This window comes from Rattus norvegicus, chromosome 1, assembly GCF_021556685.1.
Source record: "Rattus norvegicus strain SHRSP/BbbUtx chromosome 1, alternate assembly SHRSP_T2T, whole genome shotgun sequence".
NCBI lineage: Eukaryota > Metazoa > Chordata > Mammalia > Rodentia > Muridae > Rattus > Rattus norvegicus.
Genome location: NC_141534.1, coordinates 209,127,786 through 209,153,899, shown reverse-complemented (window position 1 = coordinate 209,153,899; position 26,114 = coordinate 209,127,786). Strand labels below are relative to the sequence as shown.

At 49.0% G+C, this 26,114-nt stretch overlaps 1 protein-coding gene across 4 annotated transcripts; it reads right to left on the bottom strand.

The window, feature by feature from the left end:
* Nucleotides 1–795: 795 nt before the first annotated feature.
* Ptdss2 (phosphatidylserine synthase 2) lies at nt 796–25,372 on the bottom strand. Of its 4 annotated transcripts, none has more exons than NM_001106316.1 (12): nt 25,139–25,372; nt 20,512–20,613; nt 13,235–13,317; nt 9,241–9,308; nt 5,193–5,327; nt 4,734–4,784; nt 4,080–4,193; nt 3,873–3,991; nt 2,498–2,612; nt 2,269–2,414; nt 1,981–2,166; nt 796–1,632 (listed from the first exon to the last, which is right to left on the bottom strand). In NM_001106316.1, the coding sequence occupies exons 1-12, from the start codon at nt 25,252–25,254 to the stop codon at nt 1,452–1,454; spliced, it is 1,416 nt and encodes a 471-aa protein (NP_001099786.1). In that variant the 5' UTR covers nt 25,255–25,372; the 3' UTR covers nt 796–1,451. The 4 variants fall into 4 exon arrangements, 3 of the variants coding, with proteins under 3 accessions (NP_001099786.1, XP_087516025.1, XP_087516032.1); XR_015687433.1 differs by having other exon boundaries at nt 799–1,632; nt 1,981–2,183; nt 25,139–25,335; XM_087659899.1 differs by lacking the exon at nt 25,139–25,372 and adding an exon at nt 24,069–24,199 and having other exon boundaries at nt 799–1,632; nt 20,512–20,762.
* Between the last annotated feature and the right edge of the window lie 742 nt (nt 25,373–26,114).

The following is a 26,114-nucleotide window of genomic DNA, read 5'->3' as shown; positions in this document are numbered from 1 at the left end:
CCTCAAAGACTTAAAAATGGTGTGGCCCAGCAGTTGCACCTCCACATACACATAGAAACAAGCTGAATCAGTCTATTGGGGACATCTGTACTGCCTTGATCACTTTAGCAGTGGTCACAGCAGCCAGAAAGTCGGAGGAAGACAATGTGGGTATGCGGGAGTGGATGAGGGCTAACAACTACCTCTAACGCCAGCTCCAGGGGACCTGATGGCCACCTCTATTGGCTTCCACGGGCACTTTCACTCATGTACAGGCATAATTAAGAAAAAAATTTTTAAAAATGCAAAAAGAATTTTTTAGTTAAGCATAGGGGTACAAACTAGAATTTGGGAGGCCAGCTTGGGTTGTGCATTGAACCCTGTGCTAGTCTGAGCTATGTAGCAAACCCCTGGCTCAAAAATTCAAAGAAACATGTTGCCTCAGTAAGCTAAGAGGCATGACTTGTGCATTTGCATTCGTCGGAAAACTGAACTTGTCAGAAGACAGGTGGTCTGCTACTACACCCCCAGTGGCTGCAACCGTAAGGTAAGGCTCACAGTCATCTCCCATGGTCACTCTTGAGTGACCACCAGCCTCACACCCAGTAAGAAACAATGTGGCAGGCAGGGGTAGCTGCCCAGGACCTGTTCTGTGAGCAGCTATGCCTGCCCTAGGAGAGCTGTGTCCCACAAGCCCTCAAAGCCCTGTGAGAACCGTATCCTGCATGGACATGTGCACACACGAATGGGGAGAGGGGCAGTCTGTCACTCTGCAAGGCGTCTGGGAGCATGGGGCAGAGAGGGCAGCCAGAGGCTGTGCACCTTCATCATTACTTTATTTGTTCTGTTTGCTCAAGGGTACGACTATAAACGCAGGGAGCCATGGTGACAATACCCTAGCACCTGGGTACAGGTCTCCAGGTTAGACTTTCTGACTTGATGCCCCGAAAGAGGCCAATCTGTGACCTCCACATACACACCCCTCGGTTCATAGTCCTGGTTAAGGGAAGGCTCCAAAGGAAATGGCTCAGCCCTGACTCCAGACTCACCATTTTGCAGCTGTCTTGGTATTATATCCTTCACTTGTGCTGCGGTAAGTTGGGTGGGACCGCAGGGTCTCATGGGGCTTCTGCCTACCCCATAGAGGGTGGAGAAAGGTACTGAGATACCTCTCCTAGCCTGTGCTGACACTGAGCACAAGGGGACCATGGATCAGGGCCTTGATTGACCAGGCAGAAGGACAGAGCAGGACTCTTGCTCTACAGCAAGTCCCAGGCTCACTGTTTAGCTCACAGCCCCGGCCAAGTGTCAGGAGCCAATATGTGCATACACCTACCTGCACACAAACATGTACACTCAGGTGCCCCTCGTGGAGTGTGGAAGCCCTAACCCCACCTCCTCTGAAGCAGGGAGCATGAGGATGGGAGAAATGGGACAGCCCTATGGCACACGGCCAGTGAAGAGGGAGAGGCTCATGAAGCAGCTGAGGGCCCCTCCTCAGCAGGTACACCATCATTGGTGGTCCCCTCTTCCTCTGCAGTTCCAGTCCCTGGCAGGTCATCCTCCGGCCCTGGGTGCCCATCCCCGTTGTTGATGGCCTGGTGACTCTGCTGCTTCTGTCGCCGGGTCTCCTTGTACCTCATGGTGATGTCCCTGTGGGGCAGCACAGCCACCTCACTACCTGCTCCTGCAGCAGTCCCCAGCACAGGCCCCACAGACACCTGGATAACTTTGTTCTTCGAGAGGCTCCATGTGCTATAATCTAGGAATAGCTAAGTAGAGAGCGAGCTACAGGCAGGGCAGGTCACCTCGAGCCTCAAGAACCTGGATCTACTAGGCAGAGTCACAGAGACTCACAGAGAGAACAAAGGCCAAGGTCGAAAGAGCCACAAGGCAAGGCAGGGTAGGGAATGGTTAGAGCCTTGTCTGTATTCAACCAAAGAGGGGGACAGAAAGCACTCACAGTGAGGCCTCATGACCTGGGGTCCCACTCCCACTCACCGCAGGAAGAAGCGCCAGACAGTCCATGTAAGCACCAGGATGGAGCCCAGAGTCCAGCACTGGGAGATGTAGAAGGGCAGTGACAGGGTGAGTGTGTGCGGGTCATACTTCACCACGATGAGCAGCTCTGTGACTGTGATGGCTGCCACCAGCCAGGCCTGCTGGCCCAGCTTCCTGTGGGGCTTCCTGCAGAGAGGCAGTAGCTGCCTGGCTTGTTCAGCACCCCAAATGCCCTTGGGGCTCCCAGGCTCTGGCATCCCACCCCCTAGGCTTTATGGCAGCCCTCACAATTCATCCATGAAGTCATAGATCTCACGCATGGCCACACCACCCACGTTCACGAAGAAGACCAGACGCAGAAGGACCAGATAGTGTTCAGGGGGCATCCAAAGCACAAACTTCAGGTAGAATGTGTTCAGCTCTGCCAGCAGGAACTAGGGGATGGAAGATGGTCAGTTCATCAGTTCTAGAACTGACCATTGCATGGATACCCAGTCACCAGGCCGCTGGGACTTACCACCAGGATGATGCCACACACGGCCAGCCAGCGGTGCAGGCTGGAGGCTGGCTTCCACTCAAAGCGTACCCAGCTATAAGGTGTGAACTGAAAGGCAATCCTCTTCATCTTGCCCCTGGGAACCAGAGAGTCAGCAGCCTGAGGGCAATGGCCAGTCAACCATCTTTATTCAAGTCACAGAGCTACAGCCAGAACCTATGAGCCAGTGCGTATTGCCTTCCTCAGCAGACGCAAGGCTCTTCCCTGTTCAAAATCCTACATAGCTACTCAGAGGGGGCTATCGCCATGGCCAAGGCAACCAGACAGGAGGGGAGCCTTGTTCCATATTGTACCCAGGTCTTTTCTCGTCTGTGGTGCCAGGGCCCTGGGTCTCAATCCTCTTGCCCCCCCCCCCCCCTTTTCTAGTGCTAGAACTATCTTGCATGGCTTGTCTAGCATGTTTTCTGTTTATTTGTTTTTGTTGTTGTTTTCTCCTGATACATGGTCTCTCTGTTGTATAGCTCTGGCTGTCCTGGAACTTGCTATGTAGACCAGGCTGACCTTGAACTCAAGAGACCTACCTGCTTCTGCCTCCCAAGTCCTGGGATAAACTCTGCTTTTTGTTGTTTGGGACAAGGTCTTACTATGTAGACCAGGCTGGTCTCCAATCCATACAGATCTACCTGCCTACCTGGGATTAAAGGCATGTGTCACTATGCCTGGCTAATTTTTATTTTCATTTGTTGAAATAAGATCTCATGTAGCTAAGACTAGCTAGCCTCAAACTTACTATATATTGAGGATGACTCTGAACTTCTGATCTGCTTTTACAACAACAGCAAATGTGGGATTACAGAACATTTGGATCCTGTGGTTTTGGGTAAGGAACCCACCAGGGCTTTGAGAGTGGTAGGTAAGCACTCTACCAGCTGAGCTACATCCTCAGCTCCCACTTTTTCTGGGTTTTTTGAGATGAGTCTTAAGGGATTGCTTAGACTAAAGTTGAACTTCTGTGCTCAAGGAATTCTTCTGTGTCAGCTTCCCACGCGGTGGACTCTGTAGGTATATACCACCATTCCAGGTATAATTTCTTTTTCTTAAATCCTCTAAGTAGCAGAGAAACTGGGTATAGGGTACACTTTAGGACTCCTGGGAGTTGGGAGGAGGGGGCAAGAGTCTCCTAGACTGCAGAGCAAGTCTAAGGACAACCTAGGCTGAGTGAGATAGGAAGAGATCAGGTCCACAGCCTCATGAGAGAAGCAAGCCAGGGAGTCAGATGGAAGATTAACAGTTGACTACCTCTCTAATGTCTTGCTTGCCACCCTCCCAAGTACCAAGGCCTTGCCCTTAGGGGCCCAATGCTCTGTGGTTCCCTTCTATAACTCCCAAGATGTACTTGTAGGTTGGAATGTTCCAGAGGCCCTGCCACTTATATGTCTTCAAGGACAGCCACTCGAGGGTCTTCATGCCACAGTAGATGCCCAGCCCGTTGCAGAGGAGTACGTCCATGATCCACTGGGTCAGGAAAGGAGAGGAATTAACCATAAGGCCTGAGACAACAGGCCCCGGCCCACCCAGGCTGTGCCTTGCCCGCTGCACCTACATGGTCCCACCAGCACTCGCTGAAGTTGGGTAGCTGGTGCTCCAGGCTGTACTCCAGGAACTCGAACATCACACTGATGATCATACACATCCACCAGTCACGGATCATGAGGGTCTGTGAGGGCCAGACAGCTCCCGTCAGGCTTTGCAACTCTCCCCACAGACAGTACCCCTCAAACACACAATCCTGCTGCCTGCCCCCAGCCCCAGCAGGTCCCCAGCAACTGTGCAGATGGGCAGCCACCATTCCAATTTGAAGATTTTCAGCCAACATGGAGGGGCCCAGAGACTTGGCACTGTGCTCTAACAGGAGGTCTGGTTCAAGCCATGGGTTGGGACGAACAGGCAGCACTGCTGTGGGGGTGCAGCTGGGGCCCAGACTGGCCTGGGCTTCCTGTCTTGCCCTTTCCCTCATTCGCCTTTCCTAACTGGCCACAGTGCTTGGAGCAGGGCTTAGCCTGGAGAGCAGGGTTGGCACTAGCACTGAGCCCTCCTGAGAGAAGGGTGAGTTTCTGGTATTGTACATATTCTCCAGGATGGCACAGTGCCTCCTCACCAGGGCTCACCCGCCTACCACTCAGGTCAAGTGTGGACCAAGACATGAGAAAAAGGGAATTAAACAGAACCAGGGTGTCAGCCAGCTGGGTTACCCTACCTTCAGATACCAGCCAATGAAGTGTGCAGGAACAAAGCCATCCAGCTTGTCCTGTAGGTAACAAGGATGCAATCCTGAGGCCCAGCCCCCACCTCAGGCAGCCCCTCCATTAGGCAGTCTCCTCCCCTGTGGTATCTTGGGCAAGTCTCCAGGGACTATACAACCTCATGCTGTGCAGAGGCCCAGGGTCATTCACCTCCCACTCACAGCTCTCCAGGCTGATGCCAAGGCAGAGCCTGGCAAGTATGTTGCTATGTGGATGACCACACTGGCAACAGAGACCAGGATGCCCCTCTGATGAATCCTCAGTTAATATGAACAAGGCCACAGGCCTACTCTACCCCATAGGAATCTGAAGAAAAGCAAGAGCATGTACAGTCTTGCAGGGGAACCTGCCTGATCCCATAAAACCAAGGGCAGTCCTGGGCTATAGAAGCCCTGTAGTGGAGAACACCCTACCCAGATGTTGTGGAAGGGGTCAGTCTTGTTGTCAGCATCATAGATGAGGCAGTTGCCACCGTAGTCCCTCTCTGGCAATGGGACTCCCAGCCTGGGATCCACATACTTCAGAAACTGCCGGCCATCATGGACTGTCTGCAAAGTGGAGCCTTTAGTGTAGTGAGGCTTAGCAAGGCAGCCGGGATGGAGTGGTTTGTAGTGTGACCTCTGTCTTGGTCAGTATGTTACAGGACAGTCGCTCTGCCACCCCAGCCAGGGCTGGGGACCTGAGGGTGCCTTGAGCCCCAGTGAGCTGCTAGGGCACAAATGCTAGTCCCTCCAATCCCAGTGCATACTGGATTAGATTCCTATCCACAAGAGGCAGCCTGTACTGCTGCCCTCCCACACAGACCAGGGCCATGTGCAAGCACTCCGTCAAGCACAAGCCGTCTTTCTGGATATGCAGCAGCTGGTAAGAGTTCTGTCCCCGTTGTGGACGAAGCATTTTTGGACACAAAAGAGGAGGGGGCCTGTGGATCAAACCTCGAGCCAGGACAAAGAGAGGCTTCAAAGGCCTAGAGACCACATGAGAAAGTAGAGTCTAGCAGAGGAGGCAAAAGTGAGCTGGACAGGACTGAAGATGGAACAGACTGGAAGTCAGGGCTCGCCTGTCCCTGGTGCAGGCTCCACAGACGGCCATCTTGTTAATGCCGTGTGCCCTGGAAACCAGCAAGGTTGGAGGACACGCTGAGGCAGGAGTGCTCCTGAAACCACCTTCCAGCTTAAGCTTGAAGGCCAGTTCTAAGTTTGACAGAAATTTAGGGTCAAGGGTACCTGTTTCTAGTTTTAAAATACCTGCAAAACAAATGCTGCTTCTGATCACCATGCAGAAACCCCATGATGCCACAGCACTCTTATAGAGGGCACATGGTGGGAAAAGAAAGTCGCTACATTGCAGGAGGACTTTCAAGATAGAGTTCTATAACCGATTCTAGGGCTCAAGCAGGAGGTGCACATAATTGGAACATCCTATGGTATGAGTCAGGCAGTGCTTCAACAGACGAAAAACCAAGAACCCTTCTAGAAGGGGGTGTGTCAAACAGATAGAAGCGAAAGGAGAGCTGCCCAGGCCTAAAGAACTCCAGCAAAAACATAAAAAGCAGATTTGAGTACAACCTGAGCAAAATGTGATACTTAACACATGGTTGGAAAGAGACAGGTTTTCCTCAAGAGGAATTCCATAACACAGATACACAACCCTGAGGTAGTGGAGCCCAAGTTCTAGCTCCTACCCGGACAAGGATAGCACAAAGAAACTTCCTCCCAGAAAGCAGACTGAAACAGGCAGTAAAAGGCACTATATGAAGGAGACCCTGGGAGCCTCTCCATGATCAAGGTCAGTCTTACCAGGGAGAAGCCCTATTGACAGATGGCTTATACCTTAAATCTGGCCAAATCCTAACAAATACATCAGACAAATTTGATGCCAAAGAAAGCATCTCATGAACATGGGTGTGACGATCCTAGACAGAAGACTAGGAGACTAGATCCAGACTACAGACGGCGCTAGACGCCACCTCCTCCCCTCAGGAATGCCCATAGCTTCCAAGAAGAAAATTATGCCAGGCAGGCACACCTCTGACTCGGGGAAGTAGAAACAGGAAGACTTAAATGTATTGCAAGCTCAGGGCCAGCCTTGGCTATACAACAAGACCCTGTCTAAAACCAAACCAAGTCAAACCAAACCAAACCAGAACATCCCAAATGAACCACATTTTAAAAATTATTGGTGTAAATACCATCATCACACATAATCATTTTACTTAATGCAGAAAATGTATTTGACAAAACCAAATAGCTTAAAGTCTAATAATGAAAACACTCAACCAGCTACAACTGAACTGGTCCTACTTGGTGAACACTTTGAGAAAAGTGAGAGCTCAGATTGCACCTCACAGAAAGATACTCCTGTAAGGCTGAGAACCAATTAAGGAGGTCCACGCTCGTGATCAGTCTCTGGAAGGCCCAGCTAAGGGAGTCAGGAAAGAGTAGGAAGTAGAAGACAGCAGACTGCAAGGAAGTGTGGCAGCATCTTGGCGCAGATGCAGGGGCTAGAGACAGCAAACCCTTCAGAAGTACTAGAGCTGCTAAGTTTAGCAAGGCCACAAGACACTAATCAACACAAAAATAAACTACTTCTACATCCTATTAGCAAATAAAATACTTGGGAATAATCTAACAATGGAAATACAAAAGCACTGACTGCTCTTCCAGAGGTTCTGAGTCCTGTAACGGAATCTGATGCCCTCTTCTGGTGTGTCTGAAGACAGTGACAGTGTACTCATATACATAAAATAAATAAATTTTTAAAAAAGCAGTAAAAGATACTTCATGTTCATGAACGGCAAGACTTAATAATGCTGGGATGGCAGCATTCTAAACTAACCAATGCTACCACTGTCAATATATCACCTGCTAGGGCTGGGGTGGGGTTCAGTAGTAGAGCATTTGCCTAGCATACAGGAGGACTGGGTTCCATTCCTAGCATTGCAAAGAAAGAAAAAGAAACCTCATGGGCTCTTTAACAAAGCCAGAAAGTGATTCTGGCATTCATTTGGAAATGCAGGAGATCGGCTGACACCGAACAATCTTGAAAGAGAAGAACAGGGGCTAGAGAGATGGCTCAGTGGTTAAGAGCACTGATTGCTCTTCCAGAGGTCCTGAGTTCAATTCCCAGCAACCACACGGTGGCTCACAACCATCTGTAATGGGATTGGATGTTCTCTTCTGGTGTGTGAAGACAGTGACAGTGTACGTGCATAAAATAAATCTTAAAAAAAAAATAGAAAAGAAAAGAAAGAGAAGTACAAAGTACGGAAGGCTGCATTGCCGTGTGACCCACCAGACGCCCACCATGCTTCTGCAGAGCTGCCAGCCCATCAGTAGCAGGCTCCCTAAAGACGAGACACCTAGGTATGCTACGGTGTTTTCAAGTGAATCCATGGCAGGAAAAAAGAGAAAACTAAGAGATGCCACCTTATACCCATTAGGATATAACTCCATTAACTACCAGCAATTCCACCTCTCAGCACTCACACAACAGAACTGAAAGACGGGGTATAAAGCAGCAGGAATTCTAGGTCAGGGCTGGTGGGATCTCTAGATGACATAGCCATGCTGGAAGGCAGTCTGGCAGTTCCTCAAACATTAAAGGCACTGTGTGATGTGACCAGTGAGACCACTATGGGTCTGTCTCGGAGAGAAATGGAACTTTGTGTCTGACAAGCCCTGACAGGAATGTTGAGAGCAGCTTGAGTCACAGAAGCTCCAAATGGGAAACCAAATGCCTCTTAGGTCCTAAAATGTCTCTCAGCCATAGGAAAGGCCCTGTGCCGATGATATAGCGGAGATAAGATATAGGTTAGCAAGGGTTCACAAGGTCCACTCAGGGCGTTCTCAGACAGATGGCAGGTGACTGGAGGGTAGAAGAGAGGGACTATCAAAGATATCTGAGTGAGTTTTCTAGACATAGAACTGCTCTGGGTCTGCTAGGATGTTTGTACATGCACAGGGGCTCAGGCTTGCATAACTGCCCCCAGATGATGGAGTTAGCACAATCAAATGCCTCACCACTCACTCATGGAGCTCAGACTTCAGTGACTGAGGCAGCGTGGACCATTAGTGAGCACATAATATAACACTCCATTCCCACCCCACCGCCCCAGTGAGTTGCCAATCCCACCAGCTCCTCGGGTCCCAGGTAGGCCAAAGTTCCTGAAGCTGCAGCTCCTCAGCTACAGGCCAGGGGCACATCTGCTGGACTGCGCCTCACCTGTCGTAATCACATGAGCTGTCTTCTCTGTCTGTCCCCGCTTGCATACAGAAATGGCAACAGCCTGTGCCTGCACCCACACTAAGACACCCCTCCGTACGGGCCTGCCTGGACGCCAGACAGTTTGTGTCTACCTGTGCTGGTCCAGCCTGGCTTCTTGCCAGCACTCTGCGGCCTGAGAATTCAGGCCTCTTCTATTATCTAATCCTATTTTATCAACCAAGAAAAGCTGCTTACCTGGAAAAGGATGAAGATGAGAAACAACTCGTAGACCACACTAACACACAGCCAAAACCGCCAGTAAGCTACAACAAGATAACAACAATGTCAGGGGCTCTGCTCAGGGGCGCTAGGCCCCACCCAGCCCCAGATCAAAGACAGTATTTTTAAAGGGATACTTAGGTGTCATTCATAGAATCTTTATAAGCAAGGACTAAATACGCAGAGCTCCCTATGGAATGTGAAATGTTTTCCTCCGCTTGAGTCCTGAGGTCTTCGCTTGCCTGGCTGGAGGCACAGAAGGCCTACGATACTGGTAATAGTGACGGCAGCATGATGCTCTTGGATAAGCTAATTATCCTGTACCTCGCTCTGCTGGACACCTCTTTCAGGGATGAAAACCTTGTACTTCTTATATGTTCAATTTCTTATCATGACTAAGTATGAAGTTTTAGTCTTCTGCATTTAGGAAAGCGTTTTAACACAAACTGTATCAGCAGACTTCTACCTCCATCCCTGATCACAGTATAGTACTAAAGAGCCAAGGAGGTTCTGTGCATTAAGGGTGTGTGACCTGATCTACTTAAGTGAGAATGACCAATCCTGACAGACAGGAAACACGATGTAGGAAGCTTTCGATGGAATTTGCTCGTGTTACTCTCATATTCAGATGATGGTTATGAATGTTCTTCATACTTGAAGCCGGGGAAGAGCCTGCGTGAAAATCTTCACCAGCTGAGGGTAGCAAGATGACCTCTACCCCTGGAGTGTGTGTGTGTGTGAGAAGAGCAGACACCTAAGGCCACATCTCCCCAACAGGAACCTTTATGTCATTGGTTCTGAGGCTGACATCACCTCTTCAGCTATTGCTGTTCCCCATCTTTCCCGTATTCTTTCCAAGAAGCGTCCGAATCAGAAGAAGAGCCATCTGACCTTTGCCTCCTTTAGGCCCATCCTAAATATCCGGCCGCTTCTACATCCTCCCTCACCCAAACCCCTGACTTGTTCTTGTGTTGGTTGTTTTGATGCCCGTGTCCCTTGTCTACCTCAGCATAAAATGTGAGAAAGGATCAAAAGCAATTCAGCAGTGCCGGGGATGGCACTGAACCCGAGCTTTTGGGAAGGGGCTGGGGTTGTAGCTCAGTAGGGCACATTTGTATGGGACAAATGAGGTCCAGGTTCAGCTCCTAGCACTGTAAAAAAGACAAAACAAAAACAAAAATCTGAACGGAGGGAGGCAGTTTCAAAAGAACCAGGACCTGTTTCAAGGTATTCACTTGGAATCACAGCCAATTACAGTTTCCAAATAAAGAAATTCCCCAGGCAGGTCATCTGAAGCCTCATTTTGCTGCTCTAATGAGGCCAGGCAGATAAAAGCCCCGGTTGAGGCAGACTGACTGGGTTTTCCTAAGAGCAGACCAGTAGGTAGGGCAGGGAGCCCTCCTCCCTGGGGTGGATGGATGCCCTTTGAACTGTCCCTCTCATAAAGCATTGACCTCTTACTCAGCTACAGCACAGATCCTTACACTAGAGGCCCTGGGTCCATGTTCAGTATATCAACAAAAAGTGAGGTGGGAGGTGGCTGAGGACAGACTTACTACATGGATAAGACAGAATGGTGAAGAAGCCTGGAGCTTATGCAAAGCAACTACATTAGCAGGGAAGGCAGAACAAAGTTCTCAAAGTAAGCCACAGGTGAGCATGCATGTCAGGAGAGGACTCCTGGGCTTGGTAACACGCCTTTAATCCCAACATTCAGGAGACAGGGACCAGCCTGTTCAATATAGTTCTAGGTAGCCAGAGCTACACAATGAGACCCTATTTAAAGAGAGAGAGAGAGAGAGAGAGAGAGAGAGAGAGAGACAGACAGACAGACAGACAGACAGACAGACAGACAGACACACAGAAGAGGAGAGGAGAAATTATTCTAGTACCAGGAGCTGGAACTGTAGTTGCTTAGATCAGAGTCCTATGGGAACCTCCAAAAGTCCTAAAACCTTTCAGACATGGTGACTTCTGTTTGCCATGATATAGGGCTTGTTCCTCTGGGCTATAGGACCTGCATGTTTTGGAGATATCCAAGAGTCCAGGAGCCAAGTGCAGAAGCAAGTTACAGCCAGTTAGCCAGTGTGGTCCCATCTGCCATGCTCTTTGAGATGAGGCTCTTGAAAGGAAGCATGCCTTACTGTATGGGCTTATAGCTCTCTTCCTTCAAAAACAGGACAAGCCCTTAGCAATCAGCCTGTATCCCTGCACACATATAGCTTTATTGTAACAAAGCAATCTGTACAACTCTAACACCGAAAATTATGCACCTTTCCTTTCCAGTATACACCAAATATACGTGTGTGCGTGTGCGTAATAGTTAAATTACAAAATAGAGAGTGTCAACTCCAAATATAATTCTACAGGTTCTACTGATTTTCCTCGCTGTGCCATAGGACAAATCATCATCAGGAAAGAAACTTAAACTTCAAAAATGGCATCTTAAAACATCACACAGGGGCTGGAGATGGCTCAGTGGTTAAGAGCACTGACTGCTCTTCCAGAGGTCCTGAGTTCAATTCCCAGCAACCACATGGTGACTCACAACCATCTGTAATGGGATCTGGATGCCCTCTTCTGGTGTGTCTGAAGACAGCTACAGTGTACTTACATACGATAAATAAATAAATAAATAAATAAAATCACAAATAAGCTGGGCAGGGGTAGCTCATGCCTTTTAATCCCAGCACTGAGGGGACAGAGGCAGCACTGAGAGTCCAAGGCCAGTCTGGTCTACAGAGGTAGTTCTAGGTCAGCCAAGGCCACATAGACCCTGTCTCATAAAACAAAAAAACAAAACAAAACAAGTCACAATTAAATACTTGCTGCTAAAATTAATGGGGTACTTTTTAGTTATTTCACCATTCTGTGGCTCTGGCTCAAATCTCCACTGAGGGTGGAGATCCACTGAGGCTCTGAGGCTGCTCAGTAATCTAGCAGCAATCACAAAACAGAGCCTGCTCAGGTCCTCCAGGGCCCAGCTCAGAGCTTCAGCACCACAGAGGAATTGTGCTCCCAGCCTCACCCTTGGCAGACATTCCCCATCTTGGAAGGCTAACAACCTCAAGGCTAATCCCTTGTCTCTTGCTCCTACAGTGGCTGGTTAAACAAGTAAGCACACAGATACATATGGGAAAAATCCCAAGACTGCCCACTTTGCAAAACAAATACAAAAACAAAAAAATATACATAAACAAAACCCAGGAAAAACAGCCATGTTGGGGGACTCACTTGTGGTCCCAGTACTCAGAAGGGAGTCAGGAATTGGAGAATAGCCTGAGCAACAGTGAGACCCTCAAAAGTAAGTAAATAAATATCACAACACATCCCAATTTAAGTGTTTATTTTTTAAAATGCCTAAAAATAGTTTCTGTATTTTCACAGTTTATACTCCCGTTGAGGCAGAAAAGAATTATGTTCTTGGGGTTGGGGATTTAGCTCAGTGGTAGAGCGCTTGCCTAGCAAGCGCAAGGCCCTGGGTTTGGTCCCCAGCTCCGAAAAAAAAAAAAAAAAAGAAGAATCATGTTCTTCAATTTATGCCAAGACCCTTAAGAAATGACACCAACCAACTTGTAGCCTCAAGGGCCTCCTCTCCTCATCTGAGCTCGGGCCAACAGAGCAGGCAAGTGGGTGGCCTGTGTCCTCCAGCTGAGGTTCACGGGGGGGCAAATGTGATGCCAAAGATTTGTCAGAACCTGGGGTGGGGGTGGAGACAGTACTCAGGCTACTTCTAGTCTCCAGCCCCTCCTATGATCCCGGGGCACCCTGGCCTGCAGGAAGGTGAGAAAGCCACAGGACAGGGGAGAAACGAGTGCAGGAAGTACAATCAGCTCTCCGTGCCGTGGGGTAGCAGCCACAGGAGGAGCTGGCAGAGGGGACAGGACATTCACATCCAGCAGCACAGATACAGCAGCTGCTCAGAACAGAAGCGTGACGTGGCACACATGGAAAAGAAATGGTGCGTTACCTGGATGAGGTCTGGAAAATGGCCCGTCTTTGGCTTGTGTGACTCCAAAACATAAGAAAACCAAAATACTGGCCACAATACCTCTGCAAATAAAGAACAAACAGCCCCTCAGTGTGTGCAGGCTTCTTTCAGGCAGAGGTGGGAGGCAGCGGGGACCCCAGCAGACACCCATGATAGGCTAGTCCCTGCCATGCTGGAAATAGCCCACAACTCCGTCTGGCAGCCACTTGGCACTGGCTGGAGGAGGCTGACCCACAATGGCTCACTGCACTGCAACAGTCCACAAGCAGCACCACTCTCAGACGTCCTGTGCTAGGTTTCTCATGCCATTTAGAGTGTCACCACCAATTCACTTGACCTCATAAAGCCTCTAAAACACACCAGGATCTAATGGCTATCTCACAGCACAGGCCTAATGGGTCTGCCCAGAATTTCTGTCCTGTTGGGTTACCACCTCCAGCACCTGTGCTCTTGGAGGTACAAGATGAAGGATGGTACCTGCATGTAAAGCAAACACTAATAACAGGGCACAGGGTGCAGAAGCATGGTCCACACAAAGCCTGGACTGCACTGTGAGGCCATCTCTGCTAAGGACTGCCGGGCCAGTGTTCATGGAATACGGGTCTCACTCTGCCCTGCCCTTGCTGAGTGTCCTTAGCATCTTGACATCCTCTCTCATGGCAGCGGTCAGAACGAGCCAAGAAAACTGAGTATTACTTGCCTGCCCTGAGCAGCCAAGATGAGAGCCACCCCCAATCTTAGCAGAACATCTGTAGCCCTCCAAGGCACATGTGACTTTATGGATTAGTCTCCAACCTGGCTCCATACCATGCTGCACTCTCTGCTCAGCTCAGAGGACAGTGAGCATAGCTCTTTCACAGAAGCACTAGCAAGACAGGAGGTGGGAAAGGAACCTGGAAGGGCTCCTGAAGCGAGCGACACCTCACACAAGACACAGGCTGGATTAGCTGCCTTCCTGGGTAGATTGCTGTCTTACCAGATGAGGGACAGTTAAACAGTTCCCAGTCCCCAAAGAATAGAAATGAAGACCAAGACAAAGTGATGCCGCTGTTCTGCTTACCTGACACAAGCCTGTGGCGCACCTGCCACCAGTGTGCCTAAGCTACACAGTCCCCTGTGGACACAGGCTTGTGTGGATGACCATTTACAAGGATGGGTTGGAAAAAGTACTCGAGTACCTGAAAACGTGTCGTTTGATAGAGGTAATGTTAAGGAAAAAGAGAATGTCTTACACTTAAACCTGTAAGCAAATAAAGTTCACACTTTATCCTATCTGCCCGGTCCCCTCTAATGGCCTCCTCTGCCCCGGACATCCTCGTAGGCCATGTGACGGTGGGGCCTCACACCTCCACAGTCTCCTCGGGTGGAGACGGAGGCTCTTTCTGGGGATCCGGGTGAGGGCAGCACTGGTCGGCCTGTCTGAAGACTTCTCTGCTGCCTTCCTCATAGGAAGACTATGGCTGTGGGCTTGGGGAGAAAGATCCAGGGGACAAATGCTCCTCAGCCACTGCAGTTCCCACTGTTGATCTGATCCGATTCTTAGGACACAGCCTTTTTTCTACTACAGAACAATCCTCCATCCCCTTGTTGAACTTGAGGGATCAGAAAAGGTGCGGGGCTTAAAGCCTCTTTGGGCACAGCCTACTGTTCATAGGAGACTCTTCTGAACAGGAAGCATGCCTGCTGCCCATTTACTGATTTTATCAACTTATCTCAGTGTAGACATGAGATTTCATACTCCAGGTAATGTTCCAACACCACTTTACGGACGGCTGCTCAGGACTGCCTTAGGCCACTACTGAGACCTGACCTGAGAGCACTAATGGGCTTTTCTCAGTTTCAGACACAACAGGAACCTCTAGGCCCATTGGGAGCCCCTTTCTTCTTCTTCCTCCTCCTCCTCCTCTTCTTCCCTCCTCCCCCCTCCCTTTTTTTTTTTTTTTTTTTTTTTTTTTTTGCCTCAGTCCTGTCCTTAGAATCACTCGGTCTCTCACTGGTTGCTGGGTATACCTGCTGCTACTATAGTAAGGCTGGCTTTAGGTTCTGAGTTCAGAAAGTGGCCTTCACTAACCTATATCCACACACATACAATTAGCCTGTTATCCGTGGAGTGCTGGTTTTAGGATCCTCCAAAGATAATGAAATGTGTGAATACTCAGATCTTTAACAGACAGTGTTATCTGTTTATAGCCACATATATCTCCCATTTCCTAAAAACATCTCTAAATCGCATATGTTAGCTATACAGAATGTGGCTGCTATATACAGAGCTGGTTTAGTACATGATAGACGGTAACAAGGAAAAAGTCTGTACAAGTTCAATGTAGATGTGGTTAATCAATGTTTTCTTTAGAACATCCATGTGCATGGGTGTTTGGCCTCCATGAATATCTGCACCACATGTGTGCAGTGTCTACAGAGCAGTGTCCAGGAGGAACTACAACTGGAGTTACAGACAGCTGTGAGCTGCCATATAGGTGCTGGGAATCAAAGCCAGGCCCTTTGGAAGAGCAGCCAGACCTCGCGCACACTGCGCCATCTCTCTGGACCCTTTCAAAAGGGTTCAAAAATTGGTTGAATCCTCAAAGATGAAGCTAGTGGATACGGAAGGCTGAAGTACTATAGCTAACACATACATTTCTGTTAACTGAACTATCTGTACTGAGCTAAATCGGAGTTTGTTTCTGATCTTTCCCAGTGGGGGCAGTACTGACCTCTGTCCTCTGGTGACCTAAAAACTCTACTGGGTTCTGGCATCGTCACATAATCAAAGACTCAACAGCAGCAACTCTACAGGTGCCCATGGGCTCGGCTGTCAGCCAGTCTATGGGCTCTCGCAGCCTCTACCTCTCTACCTCTGTTCTTATAGAGCCCATCTCCCGTGCATCTATAAATGGACTCTCTTGTCAGTATGCCTTCCTTCTTAGGGTCTCAGCCATTACATTATCTAAGATAGTGTGTGTGTGGCACTTGGAATGAAAGCCAGGGCCTAGACAGTGCAAAGCAAATGTTCTCCCATTGACCTCACAGCAGAAGCATGATGCTGGACCTCATGTGAGTTTAGTGGAGCTGGAGAGATGGCCCAGTAGTTAAGAGCACTGGATACTCACACAGCATACCCGGGTCTGATTTCCAGCACCCACAAGACAGCTCACAACCATCTCTACCTCCAGGGGTTCTATCATGAGCACCAGACACACACATACAGACAAAACACCCATACATAAGATTGAGAGAGAGAGAGACAGAGACAGAGAGAGAGAGAGAGAGATCCCTTAAGTTGCTTTCCAATGTGGTCACATCCCTATTAGTAATGAATGAGCTACTGCTGTTTCAAATCCTTATCATCTTCACAGTTCAGTCCTGCTGGAGGTGTGTGGTGGAATCTCACAGCTTTCAGTCTGAGGAGCCCTGGGACGTCAGCAGTGAACATTCTCATACGCTGTTTCTCTCCTCTTTTTCTTCCTTGGTAAAATATCTTTTCAGGTCTTTTCCCCCAAGACTTATTTCTATTACTTTTAATTATAGTGTATGTGTATATATGCACACAAGAATGTGCATTTACGTGTAGGTGCCAACAAGGTGTCAGATCCCCTGGAGCTGGAGTTACAGACCATTACAGCCACGAGCCATAGCTGCTGAGATCTGAATTTGGTTCCCCTATTAGAATAGAAAGTACTCTTAGCAGCTGAGCCATCTCACTGGCTTTTATGCAGTCTTTCCCTTACTTTCTTGAGAAAAGGTCTTACTGTGCTATCCAGGCTAGTTTCAGATCAAGCAATCTCCTGCCTCTGCCTCCACAGTATCTGGGAGCACACGTGCACACCATCAGATTTTAATTGTGTGGCTTATTAATTGAGTTTGCTTTTTTAAAAAAGGGGGTAGGTTTTCATTTTGATTCTTTGAGAAAGGAGGCAGGGTCTTGCTATGCAGCCCAGACTGACCTTGAATTTAGGATTCTCCTGCTTCAAACAACTCAGCGATGAGATTACAGGTGTGAATGGACAGCTCACTAACTGAGAAGGTGAGAGAGCCCAGGCCACCACCTCAGATAATAAATCATGAGCCATCTGTGTGGGACAGCTTAGCAACAGTACTGACAGGCTACAAAGATACACATCCCCTGGTGTGGGGAAGGAGTCAGGCACAGAAAGTAACACAGCAACTCCACTGCTGGGAAACCACAACACATGGTGTGAGACTCAAGGCTGCCTCAGTCAGCAACAGGCACATAGGTATGTGCATCTCAAACTTACCAACTTGGAACTTTAGTAGAAATGCATCAAATTATAGACCAAAAGGTTAATTTGAGAAGCAAAAAGCTGTACAGTGGTCTGTGCCTAGAGTCCTGGCTATTCAAGAGGCTGAGACAATAGGACTACTTGAGCCTTGAAGTTCAAGAACAAACTGGCAGCTGGGAATGGTAAAGCATGCCTTCACTAATCACAGCACTTGGAGGCAGAGGTGAGTGGATCGTGAGTTCCAGAACCGCCTGCCCCACATAGTGAATGTCAGGACAAGACTGGCAACACAGTGGAACACAGCCTACATCTCAAAGACAGATACACCGATACACAAGCTGAAAAGAAAGTCTTTACAAAAGGGGCAGGAGAGATGGCACACTAGTTAAGAGCATTGGCTGCTGGTGTAGAGGGCCTGGGTTCCATTCCCAGCACGCACATCAGAAGGCTCATAACTGACTATACCTCCAAATCCAGGGGATCCAATGACCTATGATACCCATGGGCACTTATATGTGCATAGTACATGTAACTCACACAGGCACACATATATGCACATAAAAATGAAGTAAGTCTTAAGAAATATGTTAAAATAAGTCATGGAGCTGGAGAGACTGCTCAGTGGCTAAGGGCATTTGATGTTCTTACAGAGGACCCAGGTTCAGATCCGGGCACCTACACTGTGACTCCCAACTGTTCGTAGCTCCAGGACACTCGGCACCCTCTTCTGGCCTCTGAGGACACCTGCTTACCTATCCCAATACATACATACACATAAGCAAAAATAATTTGTAAGTAAGAAATAAGTCTTGGTACAGTGCTTGCTTGAGATATGTAAAAGTCGGAGTTCCATCTGCAACACCACAAAAATTATAAAATATTTTCTATACGGCTGGTAAGATGGCCCAGCAGGTAACATGCTTGTTACTAAGCCTGACAACTTGAATTCGATCCCTGGGACTTGCATGGTAGAAAGAGGACTCCCACGGCTATTCTCTGACTCTTGTGCACGTGTGCTGTCTACACGCTTGAGTGCACATATACATGCAAACATAAAACAAGTGTGATGAAAACTACACGACCAAACACCACGGAAATTATAAATTATTCTCTATAGGGCTGGTGAGATGGCTCAGCAGGCAGCATGCTTGTCACTAAGCCTTCTATAGTCTCAGGGAGGAGCAAATAGCGGATTCCAGGCTCTACCAGAATTACAGGCCAGAAAGGTAGTCCTTCATGCTCTTAAAGAGGAAAGAGGGAGACAAAGAACATGAGGAACAGACGTCCAGTGCCCCCTGGGGGAGGTCTGTGCTGTATGAAGAAGGGCTGTGTCCACACAGGTCCACAGTGCTACCCGCCTTACACTTGGGGCTCTGAGCTCTAGGATTCTCCAGGGTCTGGGTCACCTAGTATTGACAACAGGACCAACAGACTGGGTGGACAATACCTCTGTAACTGCTCTGGCAGGTAACTGGTGACCACGCCAGGTACCTTTGTACGTTCCTGCTCTTCAGAGGGAGGACTGTACTCTTCCTTGGGACAACTCCTGTCCAGTGACATCAGACCTGGGCATCTTCAGCTACACTTCAGCTACAGCTTTTTTGGAGTGCAGGGTGTGGTGCTAAGGATGAAACCCTAGGCTCCTGAGTGACCTATTCAGTCTCTGGAGAACACCTCCTGAGGTGTAGTCCTGTCTCATCTCTGAACTTCTTACTGTGCCTTGCAGATGCTACTGACCCACTATTCCCAGGTACACACAGATGAATTCAGAGGAAGCCAGCAGACACAGTTTTGTGGTTTTATTGTTGTCTGTTTCTTTCTTTTCTTTTTTCTTTTTTGGGCTGGAACTCAGGCTGGCTTCAAACTCATAGAGATCTGCCCTTCTGCTTCCCAGTGCTAGAAGGGTGCGCACCATCAAGTCCTCTTTGCTTGTTTTTCTGAAACGGGGTCTTATGTAACACAGGCTGGTCTTGAATTCACCATGTAGCCAAGATTGGCCTCGAACTCCTAATCCTCCTGCCTCAGTTTCCCAAGTGCTAGGTTTACATGTGTGAGCAACCATACCTGGCTAAGACCCAGTTCTACTTGAAAATTCCCTGAGTAGATACAGGCACAAACAAGAGTACTGCCTCCATGCCCCAAGGCCGGTATCTGCAGATGGCCCCTCTGTCTGAACCAGGACAGGGAGGACAAAGCAGGCCTGACTCAGTGGCCAGGAAGCACAAGTTCCTCTCTCAGTATTAACTCATCTCCTTAGGAGCATGCTGAGCTTACAGGCCTCGCCTGAGACTTAGAGTCTGGTAGAAGCCTTCCCAAGCAAGGAGGGAGGAACAGGCAGCCTGCAGAGAGAATGAGCAGAAGTACTGCACAGGCCAGGCCAGACATGATGGATTACAGAAGGGCTAGAGGGCCTGGGAGGGAGGGAGGAGGGAGGAGCGAGATGGGAGGGAGGAGAGGGGAGAGAGAGAGAGAGAGAGAGAGAGAGAGAGAGAGAGAGAGAGAGAGAGAGAGAACACTCCTCAGAGGCTATGAGCTGGAAGTCATTGAGCAGTAAAGAATTTCCAGAGACTGGGCCAGAAAAGCTGGGAAATAAGCTAGGGGGGTTACCTATATTGCACAAGAAAGACAGAAGGGACCCTAGGGTCCAGCAGCCTGACAGCGATGTTTTAGCAGAAGCACCCAGTTGTACTCAAGGACGTAAGTGCCATTACAAGGTTCACTGCTGGTGGCTCTCTATATCCCAGACAATCTGAGAATCCTTACGTCCTGGAGTCTGCCACTCTGAGGATGAGTGAGCTGTCGGTGTGATGATGTGGCCACTCTCATGAGGCTTCTGCACCCCAGCTGGGGGAATCACCCTGAAGGCTAAAGCAAAGCATCCCTGCCCTCGAAGGTGACATATTCCTAGAGTCCTGGGCAGGAAACACTACACAGCTTCAGGGAAGGCGTGGACGCCAGGCACTTAGACTCACAAGGAACCACAGGGCACCACCCCCGATGACCATGAGCAGTTACCTCTTAGTGTTGTAGGCTGTATCCTGAGGGGTTTCTTCTAGGAGGGTCACATAGCCGAGTGCGCAGGTGAGGATGAACAGCACAGTTAAGGTGTGGGCGCGCCTTAATCCAAAAACACAGGTGGTGTCAGAGCAGGGAGGATCACCAAGTACTCCCATGATACCTAGTCACCCAGCACAGGAGGGGGCTGGCGTGCATTCCCAAGATGACTGGCCATTCCCATGGGTACCAGAGGGGTTGACATGCACTGCCTGCAGCACAGGTAGATAGGGTCACATGTAACACGGAAAATGTGGAAGGCTTTCCCCAACCCCCTCTCCAGTAACGAGAGCTGGGCCCATGGCCTCTCACATGCTAGAAAGTACTCTACCACTAAGGTACACTCTCCAGCTCTTTCCTGAAGATCTTAAAATTACTTCAGCTCCTTGCTTTCTGTACTGCTAGTTTCACTGTTATTTTTACAGGGATCTTCTTGTGGAGTTTGAAGTGGCCAGTAAGTGAAGGACATCCTTGGCTGTCTACAGTCTTGAAAGGGAGTACTATCTTTTATTTCTTCTCAGTACAGCAGGAGTATTTGAACAATAACACCTTTCCCTTGAGGTCAATGTTCACCCTATTACTCATACAGTTGCCCAAACCCAGTCTCTCCTGATCTGGGAAAGGTGAAACAGGAGGCAGAGCATCAGCCAAACAGACTCACAGCGGGAAGATTTCAGACTTTTTAATCAATGGTTGCTCAAGAGTGAGCTCTACCTTGTTGCTCCTCCTTGTCTAACTCATAACACACTAACACACACACACACACACACACACACTCTCTCTCTCACACACACACACTCTCTCACATACACACACATTCACACACATACACACTCACACACACATTCACACACTCTCACACACACACTCACACACTCTCACACACACACACTCACACACACTCACACACACATTCACACACTCTCACACACACACACTCACACACACTCTCACACACACACACACTCACACACACATACACACACTCACACACACATTCACACACTCTCACACACACTCACACACACTCTCACACACACATACACACTCACACACACATTCACACACATATTCACAGACTCACACACACTCACACACACTCACACATTCACACACATACACACATTCACACACATACACACTCACACACACATTCACACACACATACACATATTCACACACTCATACACACACTCTCATACACACACTCACACACACACATTCACACACTCACACACACATACACACTCACACACATTCACACACACACATACACACACACTCACACACACATACACATTCACACACACACACTCTCACACACACATACACACACATTCACACACACATTCACACACACATATTCACACACTCTCACACACACACTCTCTCACACATTCACACACATACACACACATTCACACACATACACACTCACACACATTCACACATACATATTCACACACACACACTCTCACACACACATACACACACTCACACACACTCTCACACACACATACACACACTCACACACACACTCTCACACACACATTCACACACACACACAACACACTCACACACATTCACACACACACACTCACACACACACACACACACACACACACACACACACACACACACACACACACACACGGGAGAAAAGGGCACAACAGGTTGCTGAGGCAGGCCATCTTCCCCCTTCCAGCCAGAATGCCAGGCTTGTGCAGTGGCCTCCTACTCCTCCCTACCACAGACACACTCTGGGATGGTCTGAGTCTCATGACCAGTCCCAATAGGACAGTTGACCTATGTAAATTTTGGGACTCCAGTCACTGCCTGGGGGCAGACAAGGTGACACACTGGTTCCTCCCTACGAGTGGAAAATACCCAGTTGTTGTCCTCCCTGGAGATGATCATGCTCCTCATGCTGAGTGGGTAGGAAGGCAGCCCTGCCGGACCCAACCAAGGAAACATGAAGGCGTTACCAAGAGAGGGACAGGGCCTGTCCCAGGTTGGGTCTTCATGAGCCTTCTAGCCTATTACATTGGCTTTCTTGGCCTGCTGATCTGATAGTCAAAAAGGCATGAATTATCAAATCATGCTTGCTAAGTGTGGGCAAAGCTAGTAAGCCCTGGCCCACGGTGACCGATCACTTATGCCTGAAGCTGCAGAAATAAAGAATCGCTGAGGAGGGGTTGGGGATTTAGCTCAGTGGTTAGAGCGCTTGCCTAGGAAGCGCAAGACCCTGGGTTCGGTCCCCAGCTCCGGAAAAAAAAAAAAAAAAAAGAATCGCTGAGGAGGGATTGGTGATTGCTGGCCCAACTCACCTAGACGGCTCACTAGAAGCTCTAAGATCCAAGTGTAGACTACCAATTCTCAAACTGTCACAGACTCCATGCTGGCGGGAGTGGGTTAGACAGTGATAATGGGTGGTAGGGGGCTGGAGCGACGGCTCAGAGGTTAAGAACACAGGCTACTCAGTGGTAGAGCACTTGCCTAGCAAGCACAAGGCCCTGGGTTCGGTCCCCAGCCCCGAAAAAAAAAAAAAAAAAAAAAGAATAAGAACACAGGCTACTTCTTCAAAGGACCCAAACTGGATCCCTAACACCCACACAGCAGCTCACCAATCTGGAACTACAGTTCCAAAGGACCCAACGCCCTCTTCTGGCTTCTAGGGGCATTGCATACGTGTTTTACACACATGCAGGCAGAACATCAATACACACAAAAGAAAACTTCCAGTTCCAGGTCTATACCAGAATCCCAGCTCTTGTTTAGTTTCCTGAGTTACCCCCTAAAGCAGTAATGACACTCAGCATAAGTCCCCAAAACATACACAGAAGAATGACTGAATGAATGAATCTAAAACACGAAAGGCCAGCCAACAAACCCTTGGCAGAATTCTCTGCCCAGTGGCCATCAACTGTATTGGGGGACAGTCATGCCTCCCTCCTGTCCAAGAGGCATGGTGGAGGCTACTTAATAGAGAATGATGTAAAAATACCCACTTGAGTAATTCTCGGACCACTCTGAATATAAGGCCAATTAGAGTCCTTTATTTAAATAGGCAACCAGGAGCAGGCTCCTGTTGCAAAGATCTCTTGGCCCTCAAGTAAGGCAATACAAAGTTTATAAAAACAAAAACCAGGTGTGGGTCAGGGATTTTAGCACCACTTCCCTACAAGGGAAAAGGAACAGTTTGTCCTGTCAGGCAGGATGTGATTGAGATGTGGGGTCAGTTACGGGGTTGCAACAGCCTGACTTCTAGGCCATTTCAATGTCCAAAGGACCTCAAAGGTCAGAGAAGTCCATTGGCCCTAGCTCTGGCACCATACCCACAAATTCAATTGCCCCATGCTCGCTCGCTCTCTCTCTCTCTCTCTCTCTCTCTCTCTCGCTCTCTCTCGCTCTCTCGCTCTCTCGCACTCTCTCTCTCTCCTCTCTCGCTCTCGCTCGCTCTCTCTCTCCTCTCTCTCTCCCTTTCTCTCCCCTCTACCTTCCCAGTGCTGTTTCTTTACCTTCTAACGTTTTCACAGTCACCAGAAGGCATCATATAGAAAAGCGGTTCTGGTTGGATCTCCTCGCAGAAGCTGTCCATAACCCAGGGAAGGTGCTAATAACATAAGGTCCAGTTGCAAAGCTATCTCCCACACCCAACCCACTTTCCTGCTATTTCAACTGTATCTCACCAGGGCCTCAGCTACCACTCCCACTTGCAAGCCAGAGATACAAGCTGGCATAGGACTGGGTCCCTCGGAGGACCCTATCTGTGTGATGGCACCTTCTCCTGAATTATCCAAACACTTCCAGAACAGGCTTCTCTCTGATCCGATGTGCTCTGGGCACTGCCACAGCTCTGCTCTCTCAGAGATACTTCCTAACATCCCCTCCACTGGGAACACATTGTCTCTGTGCACTTGGGTCCCACTTGTCTGCAAAGCCCACCCTCGGACACCAGTGTTGCATAGGTGGGTGGAAACTCAGCTGCCTGAAATAAAGACAAAGCCATTCCTTTCATGACGCGTGCTCTCTCGTTTATGAGTTTTGTCTTTCTTACAAACGAGGAAAGGTGAAGGGTTAGCCCAAGGTCATGGGATTACATCTTAAACTGGTCAGCCAGGGCAGTGGCAATAGTCCTTCAAAGAAGCAAAACACCTGTAATTCCTAGGCACTCACTCCACTAAAAGGCAGACCGGGCTGCCTGACCCCAAAACTTGTCAGAGGTTGAGATGTGCAAGCTAGGGTCACTGAAAAGGGTAGCAGTGAGCAAAACCTACCACACAGATATGCCATACCCATCAGGCCAGTTCACGGCAATGTTATCGGGGAAGAGCAGAAGAACATCAACTATTCGGCAAAAAGAGAAACCTAAAAGTCACTAATATGTAGTGGCGAGGCCTTCTAGAGCTCATCTCCGGGCTCCCCCGACCCGAAAAAACACTACGTAGACGACCACGGGGAGTCCACCGGCTTGCGGGCCGCTAAGCTCTGGCGAGGCGTTCCCCTGGACGATCTGGGCCCTGACGTTTCCCGACTCCAAACTAAATCATCTGTCATAACTCCGACCCCGACGCGGAGAGACCCTCACCAAAAGAAGGTGTTAGTGCCATCATCGTAGACCTCGGACTCGGTGCTGCGGCGGCCCTCGAGCAGCGGAGACTCAGATCCCGAGCCTCCGGCGACTCTGCGCTCTCCCCTCCGCATGGCTCCCAGCCAGCGTAGCCCGCCAGGCTGCAGGCGGTGGGCTGGGGTCGCGGGACTGCCCGGCGGGGTCTCCGCGGGAGTGGGGCGGGGCCGTGAGGCATTGTGGGACGCGTAGTGCGCGCCGGGCCGCAGGGCATGCTGGGCGCTGGAAGCCCAGGCCCTAAGCAGCTAGATGGGAGGGATGCGGTTCGGTTGCTAGGAAACCGGCGGCGTGCTCCGCCTGACAGAGACTGAACTAGTAGTGGCTGACAGTGGCTGATATTGATAAAGTTGTGAAGACAGTCTCTGGGGACGCAGAAAAGAGACTCATCTAAACTGTTGTGATAGCCAGCCCTAGCATGCAAATTAAACTCTGGAAGCTGAAGCAGGAGGATTGAATGAATTCAAGGACAGCTTGGGTTACGCAAACTTTGAATTAAAAGAAAAGGGGTGGGGGCGATGAAGAAATGGCTTAGCAGTATAGATCACTGACTGATTTTTTTAGGGGCCGGAGTTTGGTTCTCACACCCACGTAGCAGCTCATAATATATTGTAACTTCAGTTCAGTGGTTCCAACGTCCTCTTCTAGTTTCTAGGGCATTGTAAACAGTTGGTGTACAGATGCATACACACAAGCAAAACACCTATACACTAATAAATAGATATAGATAGATAAATTATTGCCCGACATAATCCTAGCACTCAGGTGTCAGTGGCAGAAAGATCTGTGTGTTTGAAGCCATCCAGGTCTAGGTAGTGAGCTCCAGACTGACCAAGGCTGCACAGTGAGACAATGTCTCGAATTTTAAGATTAATAAAAATTAATGACTACTTTAAATTAGCAGGATGAGTAAAGTTGTATAGTTGAAACTAGTACAGAT